General features: G+C 47.8%; 3 protein-coding genes across 7 annotated transcripts; 1 reads left to right on the top strand and 2 right to left on the bottom strand.

Annotated features, from left to right (window-relative positions):
- On the bottom strand, positions 1–9,556 carry tbc1d9b (TBC1 domain family member 9b). Of its 4 annotated transcripts, XM_030106538.1 has the most exons (23): positions 9,253–9,556; positions 7,592–7,702; positions 6,224–6,342; positions 5,914–6,145; positions 5,556–5,814; positions 5,263–5,470; positions 4,932–5,129; positions 4,716–4,847; positions 4,485–4,635; positions 4,189–4,403; positions 3,961–4,078; positions 3,654–3,856; positions 3,466–3,548; positions 3,247–3,376; positions 3,062–3,160; positions 2,915–2,983; positions 2,588–2,828; positions 2,433–2,498; positions 2,263–2,331; positions 2,035–2,088; positions 1,821–1,868; positions 1,640–1,731; positions 1–1,331 (listed from the first exon to the last, which is right to left on the bottom strand). In XM_030106538.1, the coding sequence occupies exons 1-23, from the start codon at positions 9,368–9,370 to the stop codon at positions 711–713; spliced, it is 3,636 nt and encodes a 1,211-aa protein (XP_029962398.1). In that variant the 5' UTR covers positions 9,371–9,556; the 3' UTR covers positions 1–710. The 4 variants fall into 4 exon arrangements, with proteins under 4 accessions (XP_029962398.1, XP_029962378.1, XP_029962383.1 ...); XM_030106518.1 differs by having other exon boundaries at positions 4,716–5,129; XM_030106523.1 differs by having other exon boundaries at positions 1,821–1,862; positions 4,716–5,129; positions 9,253–9,370.
- A 587-nt stretch (positions 9,557–10,143) lies between these two features.
- Positions 10,144–20,903, bottom strand: rnf130 (ring finger protein 130). Of its 2 annotated transcripts, none has more exons than XM_030106378.1 (9): positions 19,750–20,903; positions 17,973–18,256; positions 16,853–17,044; positions 13,376–13,623; positions 13,204–13,275; positions 13,034–13,116; positions 12,828–12,924; positions 12,541–12,727; positions 10,144–12,382 (listed from the first exon to the last, which is right to left on the bottom strand). In XM_030106378.1, the coding sequence occupies exons 2-9, from the start codon at positions 18,238–18,240 to the stop codon at positions 12,270–12,272; spliced, it is 1,260 nt and encodes a 419-aa protein (XP_029962238.1). In that variant the 5' UTR covers positions 18,241–18,256; positions 19,750–20,903; the 3' UTR covers positions 10,144–12,269. The 2 variants fall into 2 exon arrangements, with proteins under 2 accessions (XP_029962238.1, XP_029962246.1); XM_030106386.1 differs by having other exon boundaries at positions 19,820–20,039.
- A 1,235-nt stretch (positions 20,904–22,138) lies between these two features.
- Positions 22,139–24,918, top strand: si:ch211-132p1.2 (proteinase-activated receptor 4). Its single transcript, XM_030106397.1, has 2 exons — positions 22,139–22,494; positions 23,089–24,918. The coding sequence occupies exons 1-2, from the start codon at positions 22,392–22,394 to the stop codon at positions 24,153–24,155; spliced, it is 1,170 nt and encodes a 389-aa protein (XP_029962257.1). The 5' UTR covers positions 22,139–22,391; the 3' UTR covers positions 24,156–24,918.
- Positions 24,919–25,849: the final 931 nt, after the last annotated feature.

Below are 25,849 nucleotides of genomic sequence, written 5' to 3' on the forward strand. Positions count from 1 at the left end.
TCCACAGAAGAAGTATTTATTAGAACAGTAACTGATGGATGTAAGGGCTTTAAAACAAACACCGTGACACCAGTGTTACAACATATAAACAGGGAGGATGTCTTCAAAAACAGGCATCAGAAAAAAACCCAAATAAGGCTTGTAAAACATTGTAAAACAGTGGAAATATCTGGAACATTTAACACTGGATATGCTGATTTCAGTCATATTTATATTTCTGAAGTTTTCCTTCAAATCAATGAAAACAGATTCTCTGTTCACGTATAAGATGTCGATTTAATGCTTTTATTACAGTTCAACGTCCTGACATAAGCTGACCATATATAGTGTTTTGCTCCTACTAAAATTAATTGTTAAAAAGGAATGAAATCTATTCATTTTTTTAAATCGTTAATGATCAAATTAAACGTATTGGAAAGGTGAAACCTTTGATGTGTTTATATAAATGAGTGTTTTTGAGGAGACTGAAGAGGCTGTTTGGTCCCACAGAGGTCACAGGAAAGGGTGAAACCCTGAGACGGACTTCAGTCTGACAAGAGCGCGTCGATAAACCCGAGTTCATCCGTCATGTCAGATCAATACCTCTGCAGAACCAATCAGCCAATCAGCGTCATGGACTGATCCTCATCTGACTGTAGCGTCACATCACCAGCTCGGTTATCGTAACACACACACGTGATTGGTGGGGTTGTGCGGCGGTGCTCGTGTGATCAGGTGGAATGCTGGGTTAATTCGTGGTCGGAGGTGGAGCTTGTCTGGCGCTCCACCGCCCGCTGAGCTTTGCAGGCCGCCATCTTGGCCTGGATGTCCATCTTCCTCTCGAAGAAGTCGACGAGCGGCGGCTCGGTCAGCAGCGAGGCCAGAACCTGCTCGAAGGTGATGGACCAATCCACGTCCAGCACGCTGCCCCGCCTCTGCTCGCTGCCGCCCACCAGCACGGCCTCGTCGGTGATGTCCTCGCAGGGCAGCGAGCCCGAGCTCACCATGGAGTACGACGAGACCGACGTGTCGTCCTTGATCTCCTCGTCGGACGTCTGCGGAGCGCCCGGCTCCAGTTGGGCGTCGGCCAGAGCTCGGCACATCTGAGCCTCGGCGGACGCCCCCTCGGCCGGCTCGTCTTCCCCCAGGGGGCTGACGGAGGCGGTCTGAGCGGGAGGGGGCGCCGGTGCGGCGGTCTCGGTCTTCTTGCCGCCGTTGGTGAACTTCTTGCCGACCTCTCCGATGCGCAGCAGCAGGCTGGCCACCGTGGCGATGGAGTGATAGAGCTCCTGCTCCAGAGGCTCCTCGCCGAACAGGTTGTACAGGGTCTTACACAGCTCGATGAACTGCTCCTGCACGCACACACACGGCGAGGTCACAGGTCAGAGTCAGGATTCAGGTCAGATTTTCCTAATAATTCTGGATCAGTGCCACATCGGTAACCACAGGGATTAGCAGCCATCTGCTCCTGATCAGTCTGACATGACGACCATAAACAAAGCCCAAAATCTGGATCACAGCACTAATATACTGCTATTGTTTTAAAAATCTATTTTCATATTTAATAATCTGATCCATAATTATGAATGCTCCCCCCTCAGAGAGCTTTGCGGACGGACGCCGCGCTGCCAGACAGGTCTGGCTTCGCCGGTGCGCTCACCTGGTTCATCCTGGGCAGGTCTTTGATCGTCTCTTTTTTCGGCTCGTTCTCTTTGGCCCACATCCTCAGGTAGTACCTGTAGTCCTTCACCTCTGCAGCGGCACGCAGGAGGAGGTTGGCATTAAAACTCTGACGCTATTACGGATGTGTTAAACGGAGGAAGAGGAGGAAGCTCTTTTACCTTTCTTCTCCTCGCTCTCTCCTCCTTCCTTCCCTTCCTCGGCTGCACCTAAACAAGATCATCATCACAGTCTTCACTTCAAAAATCAGATAAAAATCAGCTCTACGTTTTCTTTCTGAATTGTTCAAAGTCATCAAAATGATCATTTGTCCGAGCAACATTTCATAACGAGGGCGGGGCCAGAGGAACAGTCTGACAGCGTCAAGACACAAACCTGAGGTCACTTCCTGCTGCCGCAAAGTGTCTCGATCAGACGGAAAAGAAGATTCTTGAGGAAAACGCAGAAGAGGAGGCGGACGGAGGAGGAGTAGAAGAAGACAAGGAAGAGGGTGAAACCTTCAGCTGTGTTAATAAAAGTGTGCTTCATGCAGATCAGGCTGTGAGATTACAACGACAACATGCTGAAAGCAGGACGTGTGCGTCTTCTTATCGGTGTGTCTACCTTTTGGCTCGTCTTCAGTGAAGAACTGTGCTGCCTCCAGAGCAGACTCCGCCTCTTCTGGACTCAAAGCTGCAGCAGAAAATAAAGAAAAATCACCGCCGTCATCTTTTCCTGCTGTTGAAGACTCTTGCCTGAGTTTGGAGGTCAGCTGAGCAGGTGTGTCAGCTTACCTGGCGGGAGGTGAAGCTTGTACAGCAGCTTGAGTTTCTCGGTCATGTCTCCATGATACATCCCACCTGCACACACACACAAACATACACAGACAATCACACAATCAAAATACAGGCGGTCTGAGGATTTCTCTGGGCGCGGCTTCGAGACTCACTCAGCCCGGTGATGAACTCCTTGAAGTTAACCAGCCCGTCCTGATTCTGGTCCAGTAGCCTGAAGAGGCGTGCCGACAGCGTGGAGGTGTGGCCTCCGCAGGTCCAGGGAGCGAGCGCTGCGTAGAGCTGCGAAAACTGGAGCGGGTCGATCCGGTACTGCTCCAGGTACGGCAGGCTGGGGTCGTGGCGCTCGGCCGCCGAGCTGGTGGAGCCCCAGTAGCAGCTGGTCATGTGCTGGGACTGAACACGGAAAACAGAGGAGACATGAAGCGGGAGCTCTGAGGCCTGCAGCCTGATGGAGGAACTGAATCGTTGTTGGTGTCGACCTTAAAGAGACAGTACAGCTCCTCCAGCTCCTCGATGCTGAACGCCGACTCGGTCATCATTGCCCTCACCTGCGCACATGACACACACGCTGCTGTTAACGCCGTCTATTCCCCATCAGCATGTTATCATGAACAGCTTACACTCACCACACTCCTCTTAGCTGTGTCCTCCAGGGACTGGATGACCTTTAACCTCTGCTTGAACCTCATCTGCTCAATGACGTCGGAGCGCAAGCTGCCGAACCTCTGCTCAGACAAGAAGAACCTCCGGTCACTCGGCGTCGGCCACGCTCACAGGGAAACGCCAGCAGTAACATGTTCCTGTGTCTCACCTCGTAGGAGGACTTAATGAGGTCGAACACGTCGATTTCAGGCGGGGGTTCATCTCCGCTCGTCAGCAGGGCGTGGAGGTGAGGGATGGGCGGAGATACCGTCTGTTTATTCACAACATTATCCAAGTACCTGCAGAAAACACACGTACTCATCACACTGCTGATTGATGAACACGGAGTTCATGAGGACCTGGTCTGAGAGCGGCTCATCACTCTGACCTGCCCAGGATTGTCATGGCTTCCCCCTCATCGTTGCATGACAGCAAGGCATCCATGTTGTCATGGAGGACAGCCAGCGCCACCTGCGGCCAGAGGTAGTGAGGGTATTGAAAGATGATTGACTCCGTGCGTTTTAGCACAAGTTCAACGCTGAATGAAACAGTAAGCGGCCGGTGATCGGGTGGTACCTGGAAGATGACCTTGATGCCCTCGTAGAAGAAACAGTCGACCAGTAAAACGGCGCTGTCGAAGGGCATCACGGAGAGGAACAGGGTGAGGAACCACGACAAGCTGATGGTGGAGATGACGCCCAGATCCTGCATGTGTTCGTATAGCAGGGGGAGGAAGGCCCGAGTCAGGTCCTCAAACACCCCCTGATCCACCAGAGCTCCTGCACAAACACAAAAACCACGTGAGGACGGTGCAGAGCCTGCAGATATTTGGTTGTTTGGTGTGTATGATGGATTTGGGACTGAATCTGGTCTTGTTACTGACCCACGACCCGAGTGTTGTAGTAGTCGGGCAGCATGCGCTCACACAGCGCCACCAGCAGCCAGAAGGCCTCCTCCTCGGTGCAGTAGAGCAGCAGGACGGAGGTGACGATGTTCATGGCCTGGTGGAGAACACAGCCAGAGCGTCACTTCGAGACGGCTGCTCAGTCCTGAATGTTTCGGCAGCAGTGCCGTGTCCGACAGCAAGTATGAGCGCGGTTGTTTGTCGGACCTGGCAGTATCCGATTCCCGGGTTACGGTGAGCATAAGCGGTGAGGACGCGGCGCAGAGCGGCGATGCCCATTTCATTCTGAAAGGCTCGGTGCTCGGGCATCGAGCGGTGGAGGTCACGCTCGATCTCCTCTGTAGCCAGCGAGCACAGCCCCATGGCCTGCTCCACCAGGTCGCCATAGTATCCGGGGTGGGACGCCATCTCGTTCTGTGCACCTGATGGTGAAATACAGCAGGCGATCAATCAAACAGCAGCCACACCATGCCGCACAGACGAATGGATGGCTGAGCACCGACCTGAGAACAGCAGCCAGAGTTCCCCTCGCAGACGTTCTGGGATCCCATTGAGGACCAGGTCTCTGGTCCTGGAGGTTCGGTACATGCAGACCCCTCGACCGAACTCTGAGAAATGGATGTTCCATGACTCCTCCTTCATCTTCTCCTTCATCTGGGGGAGGAACGATCGATCCTCTGACATTACTCCATAGACTCTAACAGTACTCCATTAGTGCTTGGACTTGAGCTTACAGCTTTGGGCCCCAGGTCCTCGGCAGTGTCCTGGTGGTAAAGCTGCAGGAGACCCTGGCTGGCTGTGGGCAGACCTGGGTGGTAGTGGCGTTCCTTTTGGGAAGACTCGGCACCTCCAGCGGAGGACGATGCCTGAAAAGACAAATGACGAGGACTTGAGTAGGTCAGAGGAGGAATCAGGAAAAATAAACAAAAACAGGGTTCGGAGTTACAGACCGAATGACCGATCAGAGCCAGAGGACTGACGTCGCTCGTCCAGCTGTCAGGTGTCCGCTGCAGGAAGTCGGAGATGCGCTGCACCAGGAAGTCTCGGTCTTTGAGGTTGGCGAACAGGAAGTTCATCTTGTTCTTGGTGCTGATGGAGACGGGACACGGCAAGACGCTGCTGCTGTCCGCCTTCTCCACGATGGACACCTGAGGAACACGGGATCGCAAGAAATTGGAAGACGGACTTACTCTCGAAGGCAAAATCAGCCTCAACACATGGAAACCCTTCACAAGACTCTGTTCAAATAGCACCACCTTCACAGACAGCGCCAGGTGTTACCTCTCTCAGGGGGATGATGAGCTGACACAGATCCTCCTCTCTGCTGTTGAAGCAGATGTAGTTGTTGGAGATGAAAAGCTGTCCCACCACATGCATCTTAGCGAACGGCGTCCACAGCGTGCAGTCCGTGTGTCCGTCCAGCCGCTCGTCCTGCGTCAGCCGGAACATGGCTCGGTAACGCTCGTTCTTCGCGCGAGCGTCGAAATCCCTGCAGAGGAAGAAAGGTCAGAGGTCAGGTCACGTCCAAAGGGAAGGCGGGACCGGGTGGCTCTTTTAGACGGACGGGCTCTGACCGTTTGAGCGCGGACACGTTCTTCAGCGTCTTGCAGGGCTTCGGCAGCGAGCGGTCGGCCAGGAACGCCTCGTTGTCGAGCAGCTGGCGCATGGCGATGTTGGCCAGCTGTTCCATCAGCTTGAAGGTGTCGTTGATGTTGAGGAAGACGGAGAAGAAGTGCTCCGTGTGCCGGGTGCTGACGCGGACGCTCTCGGGGAACAGCAGCGTGGCGTTCTTCTCCAGCTGGGTGACCTCGGTCCACGGCACCACCAAGGTCACTGAGGTCAGAGGGCGTAAACAAACCAGGTGGATAATGAATATTCACAGTAAAATTGAACTCTTCTCTGGAAGTCTGGCCTGTGGTTGGCTGTCCGTACCCTCCTTGCCGAGCAGAAAGGAGTAGAAGCACAGGTGGTTGACGGACAGGTAGAGCCAGCCCTGCCGCGGCACTCGGCCTTTCCAGTAACTGCAGGAGTAATAATTCACCAGCTTCTCCTCGTTGGGCATCCCGAACAGCTTCCTCATTTTCAGCTCTGCCTCCCGAAACTTGCCGCTGTCCTCCTCCTGCTCCTCGTCCTGCTTCAGCCGGTTCTCCTCGGCGATGATGCCCTGCAGGAGACAGCATCCATCATCGTCATGGACGACAGCCAGGAAATTGTCTGGCCGGGGAGGAGTCGGCTGACGTACAGAGATCTTTCCTTTGACGAAGGTGGTGATGTCCTCATCATTATCGAAGATGCTGATGGTCTGCAGCAGGTTGGACTCCAGCCAGTCCCAGTGTTCTGTGATCTCCTTCCTGGACGAGCCTGCCAGACACGGCTGACGGTTAAGACGTAAACAAATTCAAGCAATCACAGGGCTCTGTCTGCTGGGACCTGTCAACTAATCAACTTTATTGTTGTGTAGTGACACTCGTGGCTCGGCGTCAGCCAGTCGCTTATCATGTGACACGTCAGATGAAACAGCAGGTGCAGGAAAATTGCAGGAACCTGTCAACGTAAGTGTGTGGAAACACTCCGAACAATCTCCATTCAGAGACTAAAAGAGAGGCTGCAGGACGAGGCAGAGTCGTGAGTCACAACACTGTTAAACTACAGGAATAACCCACACTGTCAAAAGTCATAGATGAAATTAAGAGCAGTATTTTTGGATATGAAGTCTTTAAGAGCTGCTTAGTCCTGCATTTTTGTAAAATCAACAAAGGATTTGACAAATATCTGGTAAAAAGTATTGTTGGTTGCAAGCAAGACAGTAATCACAATAACCTGGGTTAAGAAAATATCAACAAAAGATCGACAAAGATCAGTCGCTAAAGATCAGGGAGACAAGTTCTCAATGGAAAAGATAACACACTCCAAGAAGCAAAACTGTTAAATAAATGAAAATAGACTGTATATACAAGACTTAAAAAGACAACACTGGACTATAAACAATGAGCAATGCATAAATCTGCAAACTAGTCAATATAACATGAAAGGATATCAAAAGTGAAGTATCACTGGCTCTTTGGTTTTAAGTTTGTATTAACAAAAAGTTTTTTTTATCAAGATGTGAGGGGAGAAAGTTGGGGTAACTCAAAAGACGATAAAATTAATTACTACATGAAAACAAGCAGAAGTGACCAGGCTGTACCTTCCACCAGGACTTTTCTCTGGATACGATCAGCTGGTAAGCCTTTATCCCCCTCGTGTTGTTGCAGCTGGACTCGTACACACAAACCATGATTGCAAACGAAGGAGTGACAGTAAGGCTTTCTTTTGGTCTGAGAGATGCTTTCCTGTGTCTTTAATGTATTATGCAGCACACACTTAGTACTAAAAAGGGGTTTGTGGTTAAAGCAGGTTTTACTGGTTTGTAATCCTTCCCTGGCTGTATGCCGCCAGTGGCATATGCAGTGACTTCAGAAATTACATTTAGTGCTTGATCAAAGTCTTCCCTTTGTTTTTACGATGGTGTCACAATGACATCGTTAAAATTAGTGGACTGGACTTATGACACGAGGTCTCAGTCGAGAAAATCACAAGTCATGCAGTCCGGACTGTGTTCCTGACTCACCACAGGCGATGTTCCAGTAGATCTGAGAGTCAGCAGTCTGCAGCAGGATCCTGTACGGAGCCACCCGAGCACTGGAGTCCAGAACCACATCCAGAGTCCCCACAAGGAGACCTGGACAGGGAGTCAGGGACAGAGACACAGACAGGTGAGAAGCACACAGGGCACGTAGGGCACGAAGGGCCGTTTCGCTTACAGACACTTTTTGTTAGAGACAGAAGAGTTTCACTTCTGCTAAAAGCAGAAGAAGGGTAATGACTTGTGTCGTCTTTGCTGGTCTGTTAGTTAGTCACAGACTGACCACTTCTATGTACAGTTTGCCTTCATCTCCACATCTCCTCGACCACATAGACCCAGAATCTAGTTTGTAGTCCAACAAAGCAGAATAACGTGTTGGTTGTTTTGTTGCATTAATCTAATATATCTTCACTTGTGAGTTTTTGTCAACAACAGTTTTCAGTGAACTCAAAAACAAATGTTCTCCTGATACTTCTCCATCGAGTGTACCTACAGTGTGACGTTCGACATTAACTGCTCTGAAACGTCCAACAACTTCACCATAAACAAATATACTTCTAATCCTCATTTTTGAATACAACTGAAGGAAACTGGACAGAGGTTTGGTGTATCTATTCACCCTGTGTTTTCACACTTTTTTTTTTTTCAGAACAAGGAAACTGGTGGAACCTCATAGTGAGAATTTTGTGGTTTTCAGCTCAGCCAGTTTGGCTCGAGTGTTCATGTTCTCATGTTCTTCCGCTGCGTGCATGAATACATGCAAAGGTGGTGTAGAAAAAAGACGTTAATGACTTCAGTGTCATGCACACAACAGCAGTTAATCTAACAAGCATGCCTTCGGACTGTGGGAAGAAGTACTCAGCAAAAACCTGCAGCCTTTCTAAGGGAGAACACGCAGACTGAAAGAAGCCACCTTGAAATGGATAGTGGGTGACTTCGCTGTGAGGCGCTGGTGTTAACCACGACACAAAACTTTATGTTTCCATTACCACTAATGGAATGACTTATATAAAAGACAATAGTTTATGCATCAGCCCTAACATCCATCCATCCATCCTCTACACCTGTGCATGTTTTCTGGAGCCAATCCCAGTGAGCTATGGGCCAGGGCAGGATTCAGCCTGGGAGGAAACCTGCACACACATGAACTGCACACAGAAAGGCCCTTTGACATTTGAACCCAAGACGATCTCACTGGGCAAGAATGCACACCGCTGCTCCTCCTGCAGCCTGTGAAATAACATTTTGGGATTGTGTGAATTTTTGGATTAAATCAAAATGGAAAGAGGAATTTTCCACTGCTTGAGCAATCCCAAAGCGCTTTACACGGTTAATAACATTCACCCGTTCAGTGGAGGCGGCTGCCACGTAGGGCGCTCAGTCCATTCATTGGAGGCAATTTGGGGTTCAGCGTCTTGCTCAAGGACACTACAACATGTAGACAGAGGAGTTGGGAATTGAACCTTCAACTTTCCGACTGAGAGACGGCCACTCCACTGTTGTGTCTGTCCGTGGACACATTTCAGATGACAGTGGAGGGGGACGTGTGGTTCTAATGGAGGAGGCATCCTGCATTACACACTAAATAACACAACACTGCGTCACACAGCGAACCGGACCGGACCCGACCCGACCCGGGGACTCACCGGAGAGCCCCCCTCCTCGGCCGTGCCCCCTCCTCCTCTGAAGGACGAAGAACGGGTTGGCCCGCTCGGAGACCCACAGAGCTCCGGCTAGCAGCACCTCCTCCGGCTGGATCCACATCTCTGCCCTCCGTCCCTCCCTCCCTCCGCCGGGACGAACGCCGGTGTGTCAGCGGGCTGGGGGGGTCGCCGGTGCAGGCCGAGGCTCGCCCTCCGCCGGGAAAAGATGCTCGGGCTCGGTCTACTTCACGAAAACATCGATCCGCCGTTGTTGTTGTTTTCTCCCAGTCTGATGACTCCGCATCACTTCCTGGTACACTGCGTCAGGGCACGTGCTCCGCGCATGCCCAGTTGTGATGGAGTCACGTGACTGCCCCCTGCTGGACAGATGCAGCTCCTGTTATTGCCGTCACTGCCCAGGTGGAGGAGGCTAAACAGAATTTCCAGTTCAGTCCACGTGTTGTGTAGTTTATGTTTATTTATTGAAAATAAATGTTGAACATAACAGATTTTTCTTATAGAGAGCTGTAGACTTGTCCTAGTTTTCTGTTCCTGGTCCGTTGGGAACTGTGTGCGCTTGCCCTGTGACCCATGCCCTCGACACATACAACCCATGTCTGAAGGCAGCGACAAAAGATATTTAAATGAACTAAATAGTCAGCCAACAAAAAGCATAAATGGCTTCTACCTTCTCAATCCGCCTCAAACCGCCCACCAGATCGCTTGAGGATGTCAGTAGAATCCCACAGCAGACAGATCTCCAATGTGGTTCCCCGAGCAAGACCCTTGCCTTGACTCCATACATTTGCTCCTCAGAGTACCCTAATGTGGCTTCGGCATCACCAACAAGTGAAGACGAATGGATCTTAGAAATAAGAGCACGGCTTCTGCCTGTTAAATTCAATAAAGACACTTTATTGACACTTAATGTTGAGGCAGTAAAGACACAGTGAACTGAAAGCATCACACATTCACCTTCATCATCATCATCATCATCATCATCATCACTACGAGACACAGAGACGAGGACAGACGGACGAGCGTCCTCAGGTCACTTCAGAAATAGTAATGATCAATAAGTCAGGTTATAAGTTGTATAATTGTGTTTATATACTGATTATTATTACAGGCGGAGTAATTCAGAAGCAGTTTAATAAACTTTAAAGGAGTAGTCCACTACTTCAGGAAACCCTCTGAGTCTCTGCTGCAGAAACTAAACAACCCATTTTGTAGTAGAGAGAGAGAGAGAGACACGTCCAATGTGTCACACTGTAGCAACTGAGAACTCCTCATGTAGTCTGATGTAGTTTGATAATGTAGTTTGACGTCCCGCACACCTTATCAGTGCTTGTGCTAAGTTAGATTAACCTAATCTCTTCCCATGACAAAGCTGAAACTGAAGAAAAAGAAAAGCCACGTTTTGAAAATATTCCTTTACATGTCTGAGAGTTCAGGAGACTCAGAGCGGCTCCCTGAGGAACTCCACCAACATACAAGAGGAGGTTCACCAAAATGCTGAACTGTTCCTTTAAATGTACACAGAAACATCATGTTTGCTACAGCGGGGAGTTAACACTGTTAAGGTTCACTTGATCCCTCCAGAAGATTCAGCTTCAGGTCCAGGTCCAGTTTTCGGTTCAGGATCTCCTCGGATTATAGTTCCAGTATGCTGATAAAAAGGAAGAACCAGTTCAGTCAGTATTTACACAGGAGAAGTTCTGATCCAGGTCTTGAGACAGTCTGGCGCGAGATGAACGATGGACTCATCAGTCAGCCGATCGCATGGCCCGGCAACATCAGGAAACATGGGGATGAACCACTTCTGGGTACCAGTTCTGGTTCAGGTGTGGGTTCAGATCCAACACATCGTTTGATGTTTTCCAGGCACAGAAAACAAGTTGAACACCTGGAATCCTTTTTAGGAACTGTGAGCCTTTCAGAAACGTTTCCAACCTTCTGAAACGGCTCAGAAACTGTTCACATCAAACAAACAACATTTGCGTCATTAAAAAAAGAAAGAAAAAAAACATTTCAGGAACCTTTTAGGCACTCAGGGAGTTTTCCAGGAACGTTCTGCATCTTTTCCACTGAAAACTAAATCATCTTTGGGAAATTTCTGAAAAGTTGACCACTAAACCCTCTAAAACAGTCTTTCTGCAGACCACTGAACATTTCCAGGATGTATTATGGCATCAGGGAGCTTTTAAGAGAACATTTTCCATTTTTAAAAATCTTTCCAGGGGATCATTATGAAGGATCTCCTGAAACTTTCAGGGAATTTTGGAACATTATGCAGCTGAAACTTCACTCTGGGTCCACAACATTTTCTGGCAACTTCACAAAACCCCTGAAATCAATAAATTTGAATGAATTCACCAAATACTTATTAAATTAATGGCGCATTGGGCATCGGTTGGTCTTGTTTCCCCCCTGTCAGTCATGTTTATTCTCTCACGCCAACATGTGAGCATCCTCGGGCAAAACACCAAACCCTGCGTTGTTCGCGATGCTGTATTCGTACCTGACATATCAGTTTGTGCGTGATTGAGACTGATTAGGTGAATTACTGTCTAACACAAGTGAAGTCCCTTCAGTATATCATTTTAAAAAAAACCTATCCCACAGAATTCCTTGTCTTTGGAGAACTTTCAGAATGTTCCTGATGCTTTGGAAATGCTCTCGGAAACTAATAATGCCATTCCTCTGAGAAACACCATGGGGTTGTGGTTCAGGTTCAGGTTCCTGTGCTGGAAGAGGTTCTGGAGTTCAGTTGTTTGGATGATGAAGCGCAGCTTATTCCAGTTTCTGTCTTCTAGAAACGAAAAGGAAGTCAGAATAAAGCTGAAGCTGGATCCAGGACGTTATCCGGACCAGGATCAGGTCAGTCTGAGAAAGTCCGCAGGAATAAATGACGCTGAAATGTTTGTCGATCGATTTTCTGTGTCCAATAAAAGGTCGCGTGTCCCTCAGCATTTGGAGCGGATTGGGGTCCGGGGGGGTCGTTGCCATGGCGACGAGCCTCAGGACTTGTTCTCTTCGTAGAGGTCGAGTGAGGCCTGGATGTCTGGCAGCTCGATCTCACAGACGACACTGCGGGGGGACATGGAGTTCCTGTTGAAGAAGTGACCGCCGCCTGAGGACACAGAAGAAGATCCAAACTGAAAAGAACACTCGTCACAACAGGCAGTCCTCAGAACAGGCGACGAGAAAAAGAGCCTCCCGAACGTGGCAGACATAAGCTCCTAAAACATAAGCTTGACACTGTGCGGGCCTGTTGTGTCGTTCTCTTACTGGTCACGGCGATGGTGATGTCGGCGGGGGTCCTGGGCGTGGCCTCGGAGTGGGGGGGGCTGAGCGGCTCCAGGCTGATGGACGGCTGGTTGGCGTCGCTCAGCAGCGCCCTCTGGCTGCCAGACGTCTGACTGACGCCCAAACGCTCCACGTCCAGCACCACGCTGTCCACGCAGGGAAGACTGGTCTGAGGGCAGAGAGGCACACACATGTGAAGACCACAGATTATCCACTGATTTGTGATTTATCTGGGTGTCGGTTAAACCTCTGATCTGCTGCGGACTCACCATGATGCCCAGAGCCTTGAGGATGTTGAGTTTACACATGGGGCAGGTGCAATGTTCGTTCAGCCACGGGTCCACACACACTTTATGGAAGACGTGTCTGAAAACACACAAACCGGAGAGAGAAAAACACAGTCAGCGCTTCAACACAGCTCATCAGGAACTGATACTATAGTGACATTTGACTCAGTCAACAGGCGCAGACTTACTTGCAGGGCAGGATTCGAACCACATCATTGAGCTGGTAGGCTTCAATGCACACAGCACAGTGATTAAAGTCTGGATCTGTTTCCTATACGATACACACACACATATAATGTCATGAGTTTTGTTGGACAAACCTGTTGTTGTTTCACAGAAGAGACTCTGCCATCTTTACCTTGTCTCCTTTCTTCACCGTCCTCGTTGTCAGCTTCCCAATAGCTTTCTTTGCTGCATCTCCCAGACGACGCTGTTGGAAAGTTAAGGGTCACAATCTTAAAGTTCTGTTGATGCCCGAAAACATGAAGACCAGGTGAGGATTCAGCGGCGTGTTAGCTTGAAGCGGGTACCTGGCTGCGGTCACGGGCACTTGTATAGCGGATCTTCTGGATGAAGTAGAAGATGAGCCAGGCTGACGAGATGATCATGAGGACGATGAAGGAGATGGAGACGAAAACCAAAGAGCCTCGGTTGTCTTTGGCAGAGCCGCGGAGACCCACCACCACGGAGACAAGGACCGTCAGGTTCCGGTCCAGATGGGCCAGGATCTCTTTGCCGTACGCCTCCGTGATCATCACTGCCACGGTGTCACCGGTACCTGCACAGAGGACCAGAATGACGACCAGAAAGCAGGATCAGGACTGGAGCACTGGAGCAGAATGAGGACTGAGACCTGCCTGCTGTATCTCAAAGTTTTCCCAGTCAGTTAATCTGAAGTCAAACTACATCAGGAAGTAGGAAGAGAGGGTTGAGAGGAAGAACAGTTGACTGATCAATCTCTGTGTCAAATGTGAGAAAAAGAGCAAAGCTGCAATTAAAAAAATGAGTGTTTATCTACCTTCTGAAAAAATGCAGCTGTATCCATGATGAACCAAATGCCCTGATTCAAAACAAAGAGTCACCACAAAGCAACAGAGCCTGAGACCAAAAGGTGTCTGGCAAAACCCCACTGGCTCACTGAATCACACCCAGATGTGATTTTTTTTTTTTTTAAGAAACAAATTTGAACACATGGATTAAGACTCAATGAAGCTAAGGTCGGACCTTACTTATGTTCCTTACTTTGACAAAACATCCAAACAAAATACAGACATTTATCAGAATTAACGCAATTTTATCTGCTTTAGTTTTCTTCTTGACAACTGGGAAAGGTAATCCTCTTCGTTGTGCTGTTCTTAACATCCTTTGTAAAAGACTGAATCATCTGTGAGTTCAGTGAATTCCTTCCAGCTCTAGATGAATTTCTTCACCGCTGCAGTCGTGCCGATAATCTTCAAAGACAAACTCGCTGAAGCCCTGCTTCTTTCCTGCCAAACTGACGACGATAACCTTGCCAAGGACGGCCTGAGTGCCGCTGTATGACGCGAGAAGGGCCTGCGTGAGCACGACAGACACACACACACACCCTCAAGTAGTGAGTGAAGTCAGAGAGCTGTGTCTGGACAGAGAGAAGTATTTATCCCGTTGAAGCTTGACGGTGCTGTTAACTAAAGCTCTGCTGCAGGGTTCTTCACGCCTGTTGCTGGTTGTAAAGGATAAGAAGGATTGTGTTCCAAACATAATGACTTTATTTGTACACAGGACTAAATTAGAAAGTTAGATGAAAACAAAAAGTGTGAAGCTGGAGCACGACATACTCAAATAAATGAACCTGACTTTCGTGTTTTCCAATCAGAATGTAAGAGGCTCAGAAAGAACATATTTTCCCCCTGTAATGAGGTGTGGGTGAGGCTGAATAAACCTAATATATCAGTAATCAAATCCTCAAGGTTTAAAGAAAACAAACTGAATGCTTGATGATCAAAATGTGATTGTTGTGGTTATTTGTTGTTCTGCAGCTTTGATTTTAATCAAATCTCTATGAGTTTTGAGTTTCTTTAGTAAATTGGTTGGGGAAAAGTGAGTCTCCACTTCAAAAATGAATGTCTGACTGGTGAAAGATGACAGGCGTGACTAAACTCCTGCTACTCTTTGAAATCTGCTACATTCATGATAAGAAAGCCATGCAGACTGGGATGCATGCTGTCCCTCTGATTCAGGCCAGATTTCCCCCAAAACCTTTCACGTTGTTTATAAAGCCCACATTGTAGACGATCACGGGGTAATGATGGCACGGTGATAAATTTGTGGTCAACGGTCTGATCTGATAGGGGGAAATTATGGAGTCACACACAAAACAATAAATATTATGATGCAACTTTCTTCTTTGTGACCTCCAATTGGAGTGATAAGGTCTTATTTCCAGTGTTATATGGATTATAATCTCATGGTATTGACATTTATTGTTGATCAGCAGTTTCAAGCAAGAGTCACATATGCCCACTCTCGGTCCGGGGACACAAACGTCTCTAATATCTCCAACTTGAGCCCTATTTACCAGAACCTCTGGGCTGGAACTACATTTCCTTCACAGGCAGAATCGTTTCCCGACTCTTCAGGACCAGCTGTCGTATTCCTAGTGCAACCAGGTGCATTTCAGGTCAGTTTGCAAATATTTAAGACCTTCTTAGCACCTGTCTACTGCCTGGAGATATTCTGCAGGATGCAAAACCAGATCTCAAATTCAGTGAACTTCAAAATCAGATGCCATCAAAGGACATCAGAGGAGAAAGAAAACATCAAATGTGCTTGGCAAGATAAAGGCGTAGAGGCAGAAAGACAGGGAGAATCCACAGAAGCGGTCACCAATGCCAACGCTAAGCTGTACGCTTGAGTAGGAATTGAAAATGCAGAAAGAGCGAAGGAAATGTGGAACTGGTGCTTGTGTTGACAAGCTACACCCATCAATGGAGTCGAGTGGAGATAAGCTGCACTCATATCATCAATAGATTGCATAACTGTAACAGAAACGAGCAGTGGTGCTACTACATGTCTGTGCGGCGCCACCTCCACAACAAGAAGTGGCACGAATAACACATTACAGGAGGACATGTGGTACACACAGCAGGCTGTCCACGGGAACACAATGACTCTATTGTAGCCGCACACTGTAGTACTGCAGTACTGTTGTGTAGCAGTAGTGCTGCAGTATCTCCCAATGTAGTGTAACAGTATAACAGTGTACTGTAATACTATAACAGTAAGACAATGTACTGTGATATACTGTCACTGCAGCGTTATAGACTGATCGGGCTACTTAATTTTCCTCCAGATCAATTCATATATATATACAGGATGTGTGTGTGTGTGTGTGTGTGTGTGTTTGTGTGTGTGAGTGCACGCGGTTCCTAACACACAAACACACACAGCGTGAGGTCACAGTGATCTCATCAATTAGTAACACACTTTTCTATACTTAGACTCAACAAATGACCCCCCCCTGCTGAACACAAGCACAAGCACACACACGCACGCACGCATGCACGCACACACACACACTCATAACCTTCCCCTCCACCTACCCGCATCACGAGCCTCCCACCCAGGAACATGTATAACAGCATGACCCTGATTCAGAGATCTGATTCACTGGTCAGCTGTAACAAACATCCAGTCTCATCTAAGTCTGAACCCAGTGGACAAAAAAAAAACCCCAAATGAAACACAGTGGTGGGTTGTCACGGTAACAGATGAAAACCGTGGCTTCCTCAATCTTCGATTCCCCATAGGTTTATAAGGGAAGTGGTGTGTGTGAGTCACAGTGCGAGTGTGAATCCAGGCTCAGCGTCAGTGACTTCAACCTGATCTGTCCTGGTTGTCATGGTAAGTTAATTTGTCCTGGCTATTCGGGCTAGCTGACGTCTTCTTGCTGTCCTGGTTAGTTAACTACTCCTGGTTGATGTGGTCAGTCAGTTCGTCCCGGTTCTGGTGTGTTTGTGGACTCTGACCTTCATGGCCCATCTTGACGGTCTTCTCGGTGGAGTTGTTGTAGATCAGGACGGCCGTGGCGTTGAAAGCCGCCGCCTTCAGGATCTTCTCCTTGAAGGTACAGTTCCCTCGCTGCAGCAGCGCCACCCAGTGGACGCCGCGGGGCGGGACCAGAAAGCGAGTGTTGGGGTCACAGCCCTGCCTGTCCACCACTGAGAAGAGAGAGTGTTGCCATGGTTACCATCATCACGTCGTTGAATAAATAAAGAGATTATTGATACAATCTGGAGGCAAAGTGTTAAAATCCCTCAACTAAAAAACAACACTCGAGCAATAAACACAATCTACTGTTGTTTCTCTTAAACAGAATAGATCAAATTTAAAACAACATGACAGGAAAATCAGATCACCTCCAGGAGGAAGTCCGTGTTTCCTGGTGTTGCTGTCATTGTCATGGTGACTGTGTGTGTATGTGTGTGTGTTCGGCCGGACTGTGACGCTGCAGCCGGAGACTGAAGCTCCATCAGCAGCTGCAGTGTCCTTCCACTGACTGTAACTCGACACCTGAGAGCAGAGACACTGCAACCTTCATCCACCCTTCATCCGCCCGAGAAGCCTCCGCAGTGTCTGCTGCGGCCTCCGCACGGAGACACATCCGCTCCGCTGCAGGAGCTGCATCCACCCAGACAACATCGGCTGCATCTGCCGGAATTACATCGCCTACATCAGCTCCGTCCGCCCACAACACATCGAGTACACCGCCAACACTACAACCCATGCATCCACCCACGAAACACCAAGTAGGCTACCAAAACTACATCATATACATCCAGTCAAGTGCAAGGGCTGCATCCATTCAAACCACAGCAGCTAGTCAACCCAGAGTACATCAACTACATTCACTCAAACTGCATCATACTCAACTACATCAGCTGAATCCAAAAACATGACATCAACTACACCCACTGACTACATCAGCTACATTAGGTTCAGTCTATATCAGCTCCATCCATCCATACTAAATCAACTACATCAGTACATCCACTCAACTACATCAACTGCATCAAACCACATCAAGTCAACTACATCCGTTCCATCAGCTACTACTCAGGTGTGTGTGGAAGCTCTGTCCTGTCATACCTCCGTGATGCGGGGCAGGTGCGATCACCACGCCCCTCGTGTCGACCTTCGGTGAATTTTGCCCGTACGTCCCGTCATCGCTGCTCATCATGTGGACGATGTTCCCTCGCGCGTCCAGCACCGTGGCGTTCACCATGGCGCTCACATACTCCTCCGACACCATGTTCCGGTCTGAGCGGGCCGCCGACACGGGGAAGACCGGGACCAGGACCGGGACCACAACCAAGACCGACAAGACGTGAAGACGCGTCCATCCCAGAGACGCCATGTTCTTACATCAAAAGCTGTTCGGGAGACAAAACCATTCAGATCAACAAAAGGAATAAAAACCTGTCCTCCGCAAGATGGCAGGACCCGCCTCAGAATTATATCCTCCGATCATCTGTCATGAACACGTGGCAGAACACTTCTTCTCCTGGAAGTTTAATAATTCAACATACAATTTGGGATCGTTTTGAGATACTTTTAGTAATACAGTTGTTACACATTCATTTGAATCGATTCCAGGTTCTAAAGAACTTCCTCTTCTGTCCTGTGAAGGTAGTTTTATTTTTTTTTTTTCCCAATGGGCCTTCAAATTGCAGAGATATATGCATCTGTAGTTGACCTTGGGTGTGGAAGGCCTGAGTTCAGTTCACAGTTGCAGCATGGACGGTCTCTGGTGTGAGAACAAGCCAGGTGTGCAGGGCAGGCTTACTTCCTAAAACATGAACATTTGCATATGCTGTAGGTGTGGTGGCTTCGCATTTAGAAAAGCTTGTGACTAAAAGTTTGCTGATTCCAGTCCAGCTGCCGACAGGATGCCACTGAGGCCCAGGAATCAAGGCCCTAAACCAGCAGCAGCTGCCTCCTGCTCCTGGTATGTGTGGTTAGGGTTATTATGAATAGGCTGGGTTCAACGGTGAGAAATAATTTCCCTGAAGCGATCGATAAACCAGCTCAAATCTTAGTCTTCATTTCTCATACTGTCACATCGGGTTCTCCTCCAAACAAAGTCTAAAAATACTCTGGAAAAGTCATAAGCTCTGCCTCTTCTGTTTCAGTGTCGTCCATCATTGACCTGATTCCATCTGTCACAATGAAATTCTTCGTTCAATGTAATTATAGTTGACTTTTCTCAAATGTCTCTGTCTCATGCCTCAATAGCTAGAAACAGGCAAACAGTCAGTTTGAAAGAACGTATTAGTTGTCCCCAGCAGGCCTCAGAGTCTTGAACTTTGAACAAACTGCATAGTTTTGCAGTGGAAATGAACAAGCCATGTCCCATTTCTGTCCACAACCTGTCTGGACTTGTTTTGCTGAGATGGCCTGGATAATTCACATCCCACTCACACCAAGTCTCTGTCACGTCACGTGCCAGTACGAACCACTGCACCACTGTGCCAACGCTCCCACTGTCCCCAAAGTGTCCATAATTGTTTATTGTGAGTGTCCTCTGAGTCAGTCTGTTCTGGAGTGTCTTTGAAAGGTTAGTGCTGTCACCTCACAGGTGGAGGCCTGCTTGTGGCCTTTCGGTGTGAGGTTTGCATGGTCTCCCTTAGCCGTGTGTATTTTTCTCTGGGTACTCTTGTCTTCTTAGCACAATTTAAAAGGTGTGTGTGAGACATGTTGGCTGGAATAGACTTCTCCTGTGACCTGAACTTAAGAAAAAAGGACTTCATGAGCTTAAAATGTAAATGTTTCTGTCTTCAGAGGTTCTAAATCAGTTATTTTTTTAAATTTCTGATTTGTTTATGTTCTGAAAAAAAAATAATTGTAGCCTCAAAGTGTTTCCTACCTCAAAAAACACTCAACTTTCACAGAAAGATGTCCAGGTGTCAGTGTCTGTGTCCTCCTGAAGCGTATACCTGTGGCTGTATCCTTCAGATGTTTTAAATGTCTTTGTGTAGTCCAGATGTTTTCAAATCCGTCATCCAGATGTTTTAAATGACTTTCTGTCCTCCAGTTGTTTTAAATATCTGTCAACCAGATGTCCTTTGTATATTCCAGATGTTTTAAATGTACTTATGTCCTCCAGATGTTGTAAATGTCTATGCCATCCAGATGTCTTAAATGTCTAGGTGTCCTCCAGGTGTTTCAAATGTCTTTGTGTGATCCAGATTTTTCCTACGTCTTCGTGTCTTCCAGGTGTTTTGAAAGTCTTTGGGCCCTCCAGGTGTTTTACATATCCGCGTAATCCAGATGTCTCAAGCCTCTTTGTGTCCTCCAGATGTTTTCATCTGCCTCTGTGTTCTCCAGATGTTTAATCAGAGCTCCTGTAGGTGTCTTTTGTCTCCCGCTGGCTCTTTAGGGTGCATGATCTCTGCCGTTCAGCCCGTCATGTGCAGAATCAACACCGCCAGGACATCAGGACAATGTTGTCAGAACATGGAGCCTCACCACCTCCACCTTCTTCATCATCATCGTCCTCGTCGTCGTCATCATCATCATCGTCGGGCCAACATCTGGATGTCGGTGGTGAGCCTCTGCTCTGGTGGAGTCACGCAGTCTGACTGCAGGCAGGTCGGGGGCCGCAGCGGAGGATCCAGCACCGTGACTCAGTGCTTAACGCCGTGTGGAAGCGGCGCCGGCGGCCGCCACATCCCGCTTTGTCTCGCCGTCTGCAGAGGCAGATCGTCGGGGAAAACTCCCGGCCTGCCTCCGCTCTGCGCGGCCTGCTACCCGGCGGAGCGTCGCTGGCCTCTCGGCGGTCGGATCGTGGCGGCGGTCGGCGTCGGATCCGGGTTTCGTTCCGGTGGGAGCTGCTCGGTGCGGCGGCTCGAGCCCCGTCTCTCTCTCTCTTTCTCTCTCTCGCTCTCTCTCTGGCTCTCTCCCGGCACTGCGCAGGCGCGTGGTCGGAGCACGGGGAGGCGCGTGCGTGTCAGACCCGGACTGATACCGGTTGAGGGCTCTGGCTCTCCCGGTGGACTGTGGGGGTCTGCCGGTCTGATTCGCTTCAAACGGTGAATCTCCGTTCAGGGGAAACCTGAAGGAGAACGAGGAGGAGCGGGAGGTCGAAGCCTGACCTCTAGTGGACGGCCGCGGTAAATGCATGTTCAGGCAGCAGAATCAATAGATCAATTGAATTTCATGATGTCATGATAATAAAAATAATAAAACAGCATCAAGGACTAAGAACTAGTGATTACAAACCAGACCTGGATTTTTTTTTTTAAAAAAAGGTGACTGTAGAAAGCAAATAAAAACAAAGCAAACAAGCACAAATGGAAAAAAAAACCCCAAAGTATGTCCATTTAAAAAAGGTTAATAATCCCTAAAAATCAGAATTGTAAATGCTAATTTTGTCGCCAAGACAACCTAAACTGAGATAAAGTTAAGATGAAGACCAGAGCATGTGAAGACTACCCAAATATCACAGTACTTGAGACCGGTCACATTAAGTAAAACCCTCTTCTTTAAATTAAATTTAAAAGCCACAAGGAGGTCTCAAAGTTCTATTAAAATATTTCAACACTTTACGTCGGCCACAGATTTACAGGCTGCATCCAATATTGTGAAAATGTGGAAGTGAGTGGATTGAAAAAAGGAATTGGATTTTAAAACGAAGTAGAAAAACACATGATGTTCCTTTTAGTAGACCTTTGGAAATCTTTTTTATCTTCTTGGAGTGAATTTCCAAGTATTTTTGATAGATGTGACAGGGTACCTACAGAGTGTGCTGGAGGGGATAATGAGTACAGATACAGACAAACAGCAGAGGATCTATGGGCTGTTTTCACAGATAACACAAACAGCTCAGATAAACAGAAGGAAGGTGACATGTTGAAATGGGGAAGGCATATCCTCACTGCTGCTGTCTCTGGTGTTCTTGTATTATTTATGTGATAACAGAATTTAAAGCTGCGGTCTGACTTGCTGTGGCTCGTTTCTGTTGCTGGACTCTGATTGGCCAGGATTTGCTCATGGGCAAGGCAGAAAAAAGACCAGACATGTTTCCTGTGCCATGGAGGAAACTGAAAGCAGCTCTCACATAGCGATTGCATCTGACTTGTGCTTGGAAGTCTGTACTTGTGAGGACATGGTGTATTTAAAAGCACCAAAGATGGCAATGTGCTGGCCTGGTGGGGGTGGGAAGTGATCTGATCTGAACTCCAACACTGCACCAGTGGAGAGGGATGTGGAAGGTGGGAGGACGGCTTCTCACTGAGAGGCTTTTCACTGCAAGAGGTCCTCAGAAAGACAGACATACTACACACACACACACACACACACACACACGTCTGGAGTTCATCAGCTGGGGCAGGGTGTCGGCATATAGTAGAAGTGGAAAACCACTGAGGTTCATTTGAAGCACGAAAACTATTATTCCCACCGCTACTGCTGTCGCAACAACAGTTCCTCTGGTTGAGTCCAGTTACTGATACCAGGACTAATCAGGCATTACTGCTGCTAGAGCTAGAGACAGAGAAAAGAAGCAGAATGAGGCTTGTTTGGACGGTGCTCTTCGTCTCTCTGCTGTCGTCTGTCTACTGTGTTACTCCGACTCCTCGTCCTGCTGATGGATGTTCCAGCATGTCTGTCCGTAAGTCTTATTCCCTCCTATTTCTCTCATTCTTCCAAACTCCAAACTCCACAACAGGTAGCAGCACGCTTCTAGAGGACCAGGACATTTTAACAACTACACGAACACTTGATCTGTAAGGATCCAACTTCTGTTAAATCGTATACATTTTAGAGATAAAGTTGTCTTTTTCTTGTATAAAAAAACATAATGAGGAAATAAAGAAACAGGAAACTAATAGTTCAGCATCCACACAGTGAAAGGAAAGTTTTAAGATACACAGAGGTGGCACTGTTAAACTTTTTTTCAGGTTTACAGAAGTCTTGAGATGGTTAACCTTCATAATTATATGCATTTGAATATTGTTTGATAAACATTTTTTAAAGTATTATTATTTCTGTTTTCTCGTATTTATAATCTATATTAAATCACAAAAGAGAAGCGTTAAAACTAACCATCTTCTAAGAAAAGTGACAAAGACCTATTTTTTCTGATGTTGGTCATGAAACTTTGTAGAGGACAGTAACAGACAGTGATTAAAAAGGAAGTAATAAAGTCAACAGACTGTGTGTTTTGGAGGTTTGACAGGACTGGTGTGTGTTTTGTTCTCTGCAGGTCTGCGGGCGTTCAGGCTGATGGCCGCCTGTAACTTCACCACCCTGAAGGAGAAGCAGCTGAAGGAGATCCAGGCACCGACCACCAACCTCTACCTTCCCATGATGTATCTGCTGGCCTTCTGCGTGGGTCTCCCCTCCAACCTGCTGGCCCTCTGGGTTCTGGTGGTCCGGACCAAACGGCTGCCTTCCACCACGCTGCTCATCAACCTGTCGGTGGCGGACTGCCTGCTGCTGCTGATGCTGCCGTTCCGCATCTCCTACCACTTTCGAGGGAACCACTGGGAGCTCGGCGAGCCCTTCTGCCGCGTCGTCATGGCGATGTTCTACGGCAACATGTACGGCTCGATGTGGTGCCTGGCTCTTGTGGCCTTTGACCGATACATCGCCTTGGTTCACCCTTTTAGAGCTCGAACTCTGCGCACCCGACGGGTGTCCCTGTATATGACTGCTACGGTGTGGTTGGTGGTGCTGGCCGCCATGTTGCCTCTCCTGGTGTCCAGGCAGACCTACAGGCTGGACGACCCCCAAATCACCACGTGCCACGACGCGCTGCCGGAGGAAGAGCAGCAGAACTTCTTCCTGCCGTATTTTGCCTCCTTGTTCGGCTTCTGCTTCGTCCTCCCCTTCGTCACGGTCGTGTACTGCCACTGCGCGGTGCTGCACACCCTGCTGGCCGAGGGCAAGCGCTATGGCCGCGCCATCCGGGTGACGGTGCTGGTGCTGCTGGTCTTCATCGTGTGTCTGCTGCCGAGCAACATCCTCCTCCTCCTCACCTACACCGACAGCGACATGGACGGAGACGGCGAAGACCTCTACGTCCCCTACATGGTCAGCCTGGCGGTCAGCACCTTCAACAGCTGCATCGACCCGTTCATCTTCTACTACGTGTCGGAGGAGTTCCGACAGAAAGCCAATAATGTACTGTGCTGCCGTGACGACCCAGAGGGGAAAAGTTCTTCTACAGGTCAAAATGTATCCTCCTCGTCCAGCCAGAGGTCAAAGTCCACGCTCCTGTCCATGTCCAGCCACCGGCGGACGCCAGAAAAAGCCAACACCTCCACTTAGCAAAGTTTAGGGGATGGAAAACTAACCTTTAGAGTTTGACTTTTAGAAATGGGCTTAATTTAATAAAACCTCAGAAACTCAGAGTTGAAAATGTACTTCAGGGATTGGTTGATGTTTTCAGAGGGTCGATCAGACTCTCAGCTTTGTGATCAGGAATGGCAAAACCAGCAAAGTTACATCCTCTGCAGAAATGACACAATGAAGAGGGTGTTCTTTGTTTTAATGGGATTAATCTACGTATTGGATGAGAAAACTGTCCCAATGTTCTGTAAAAATCAGCAAAATAAGCTCCATAAATCCTTAGATAAAGTTCAAAATCGATTGAGTTGGTGTATAGATGGGAAAAATGGAAATGAAAAATCATCTTATTTACTAGGATACTTTTTGAGGAGGAAGATTCAACTGAGAGGAGATAGGTTAATAAAAATCAACATCTTTGCACATGAAATTTAAGCCGAAGACAAACATTTGTGGAGGGAACAGTTTGCTTACAGATTCTGCTCTGTCTGCGTCTCGGGTGTGTTTAGGATATGCAGTCTGGTTCAGGACAGCGTCCACCAGAGAATTTGATTGTTTACATTGTAGCTCATAAACCACAAAGTATTACTGGAATTACTTGTCGTGTTGTTAATACAATGAAGCGTTGTAAAGATACCACTGCTCCATGAAACTGAAACTGTAATGTAATGTCAGATGTGACAGATCATGATGTTAGACTGATGACAAACATGTTTTCTGTTTATTGATTTGAATAAATGTTTTTCTATAAGGCGTGAGTGGGTTTTTTGATTTCCAACTAATGTTTACCTTCTCTTTGCTCATGCAGGTGACGTGAAGTGCGAAAAGCAGCAAACAGGAAGTCCACAGCCAGCATGTCAGCATTAGAAAAGTTTGTTGAAAACAAAAGGTCAAACAGCTAATGCAATTTAAAGCAATGGAAAGAATGTCTACTATGTATGGAGCAGAGTCGTGTTGAAGGTTACATCTTTCCAGACAAGTGTTATTTGGCCAAAAGGTTGCAGACCCCCGGAATACATCATTCTTATATGGTCATTTTCTCTTGTAATGCCTGCTGCTGCAACTCTTTCTGCTCCACTCGACTGACGGGGGTTTTGTGACAAACTTGTGAGTCATAATGTGTTATTCACACATTTTGGGCGTCCATGACGAGAGTTCCATGTGCTCTGACTGTATGTGCAGCGATAAGGAAAGCAGTTCCTGTGGCGAGGGCGGAAAACAGAAGGGCAGGCAGCCGCTGAGGAGATTAGGTTTAGGCGCACTGTCAACATCTACGGAGGCTGTGGAGGTCTGGACTGAGACCACTGTTTGTTAGATTTTGTCTCCATAGGTTCTCACTGATCTTTTTCCCCCCATGAACCTAAAACAGTAGGTTCATTGTAACTTATCCATTTTGAAGTTGTTGTTGATGACGTTTATATGTTGCTGCAGAATTGGAACAATCTAAATTTCAGGACACTTCAGGAATTATTTCTTAATATAAATGTGGAGGTCAGTACTTTTCCCTGCGCATAGCCTCTCTGCAATCCTTTTAAAATTACCGAAACATAGCACAACCACCCAGGATTAAAACATAATTGATAGTTAAGTAATATTATGGTTTGTTGTTTAAAATATTACTTAATATTAAGTGATTTTGAACAGTGGAAACACTGTTGAAGCTTTGGGAGCATATG

Source organism: Salarias fasciatus, chromosome 2 (assembly GCF_902148845.1).
Source record: "Salarias fasciatus chromosome 2, fSalaFa1.1, whole genome shotgun sequence".
Classification (NCBI taxonomy): Eukaryota; Metazoa; Chordata; class Actinopteri; order Blenniiformes; family Blenniidae; genus Salarias; species Salarias fasciatus.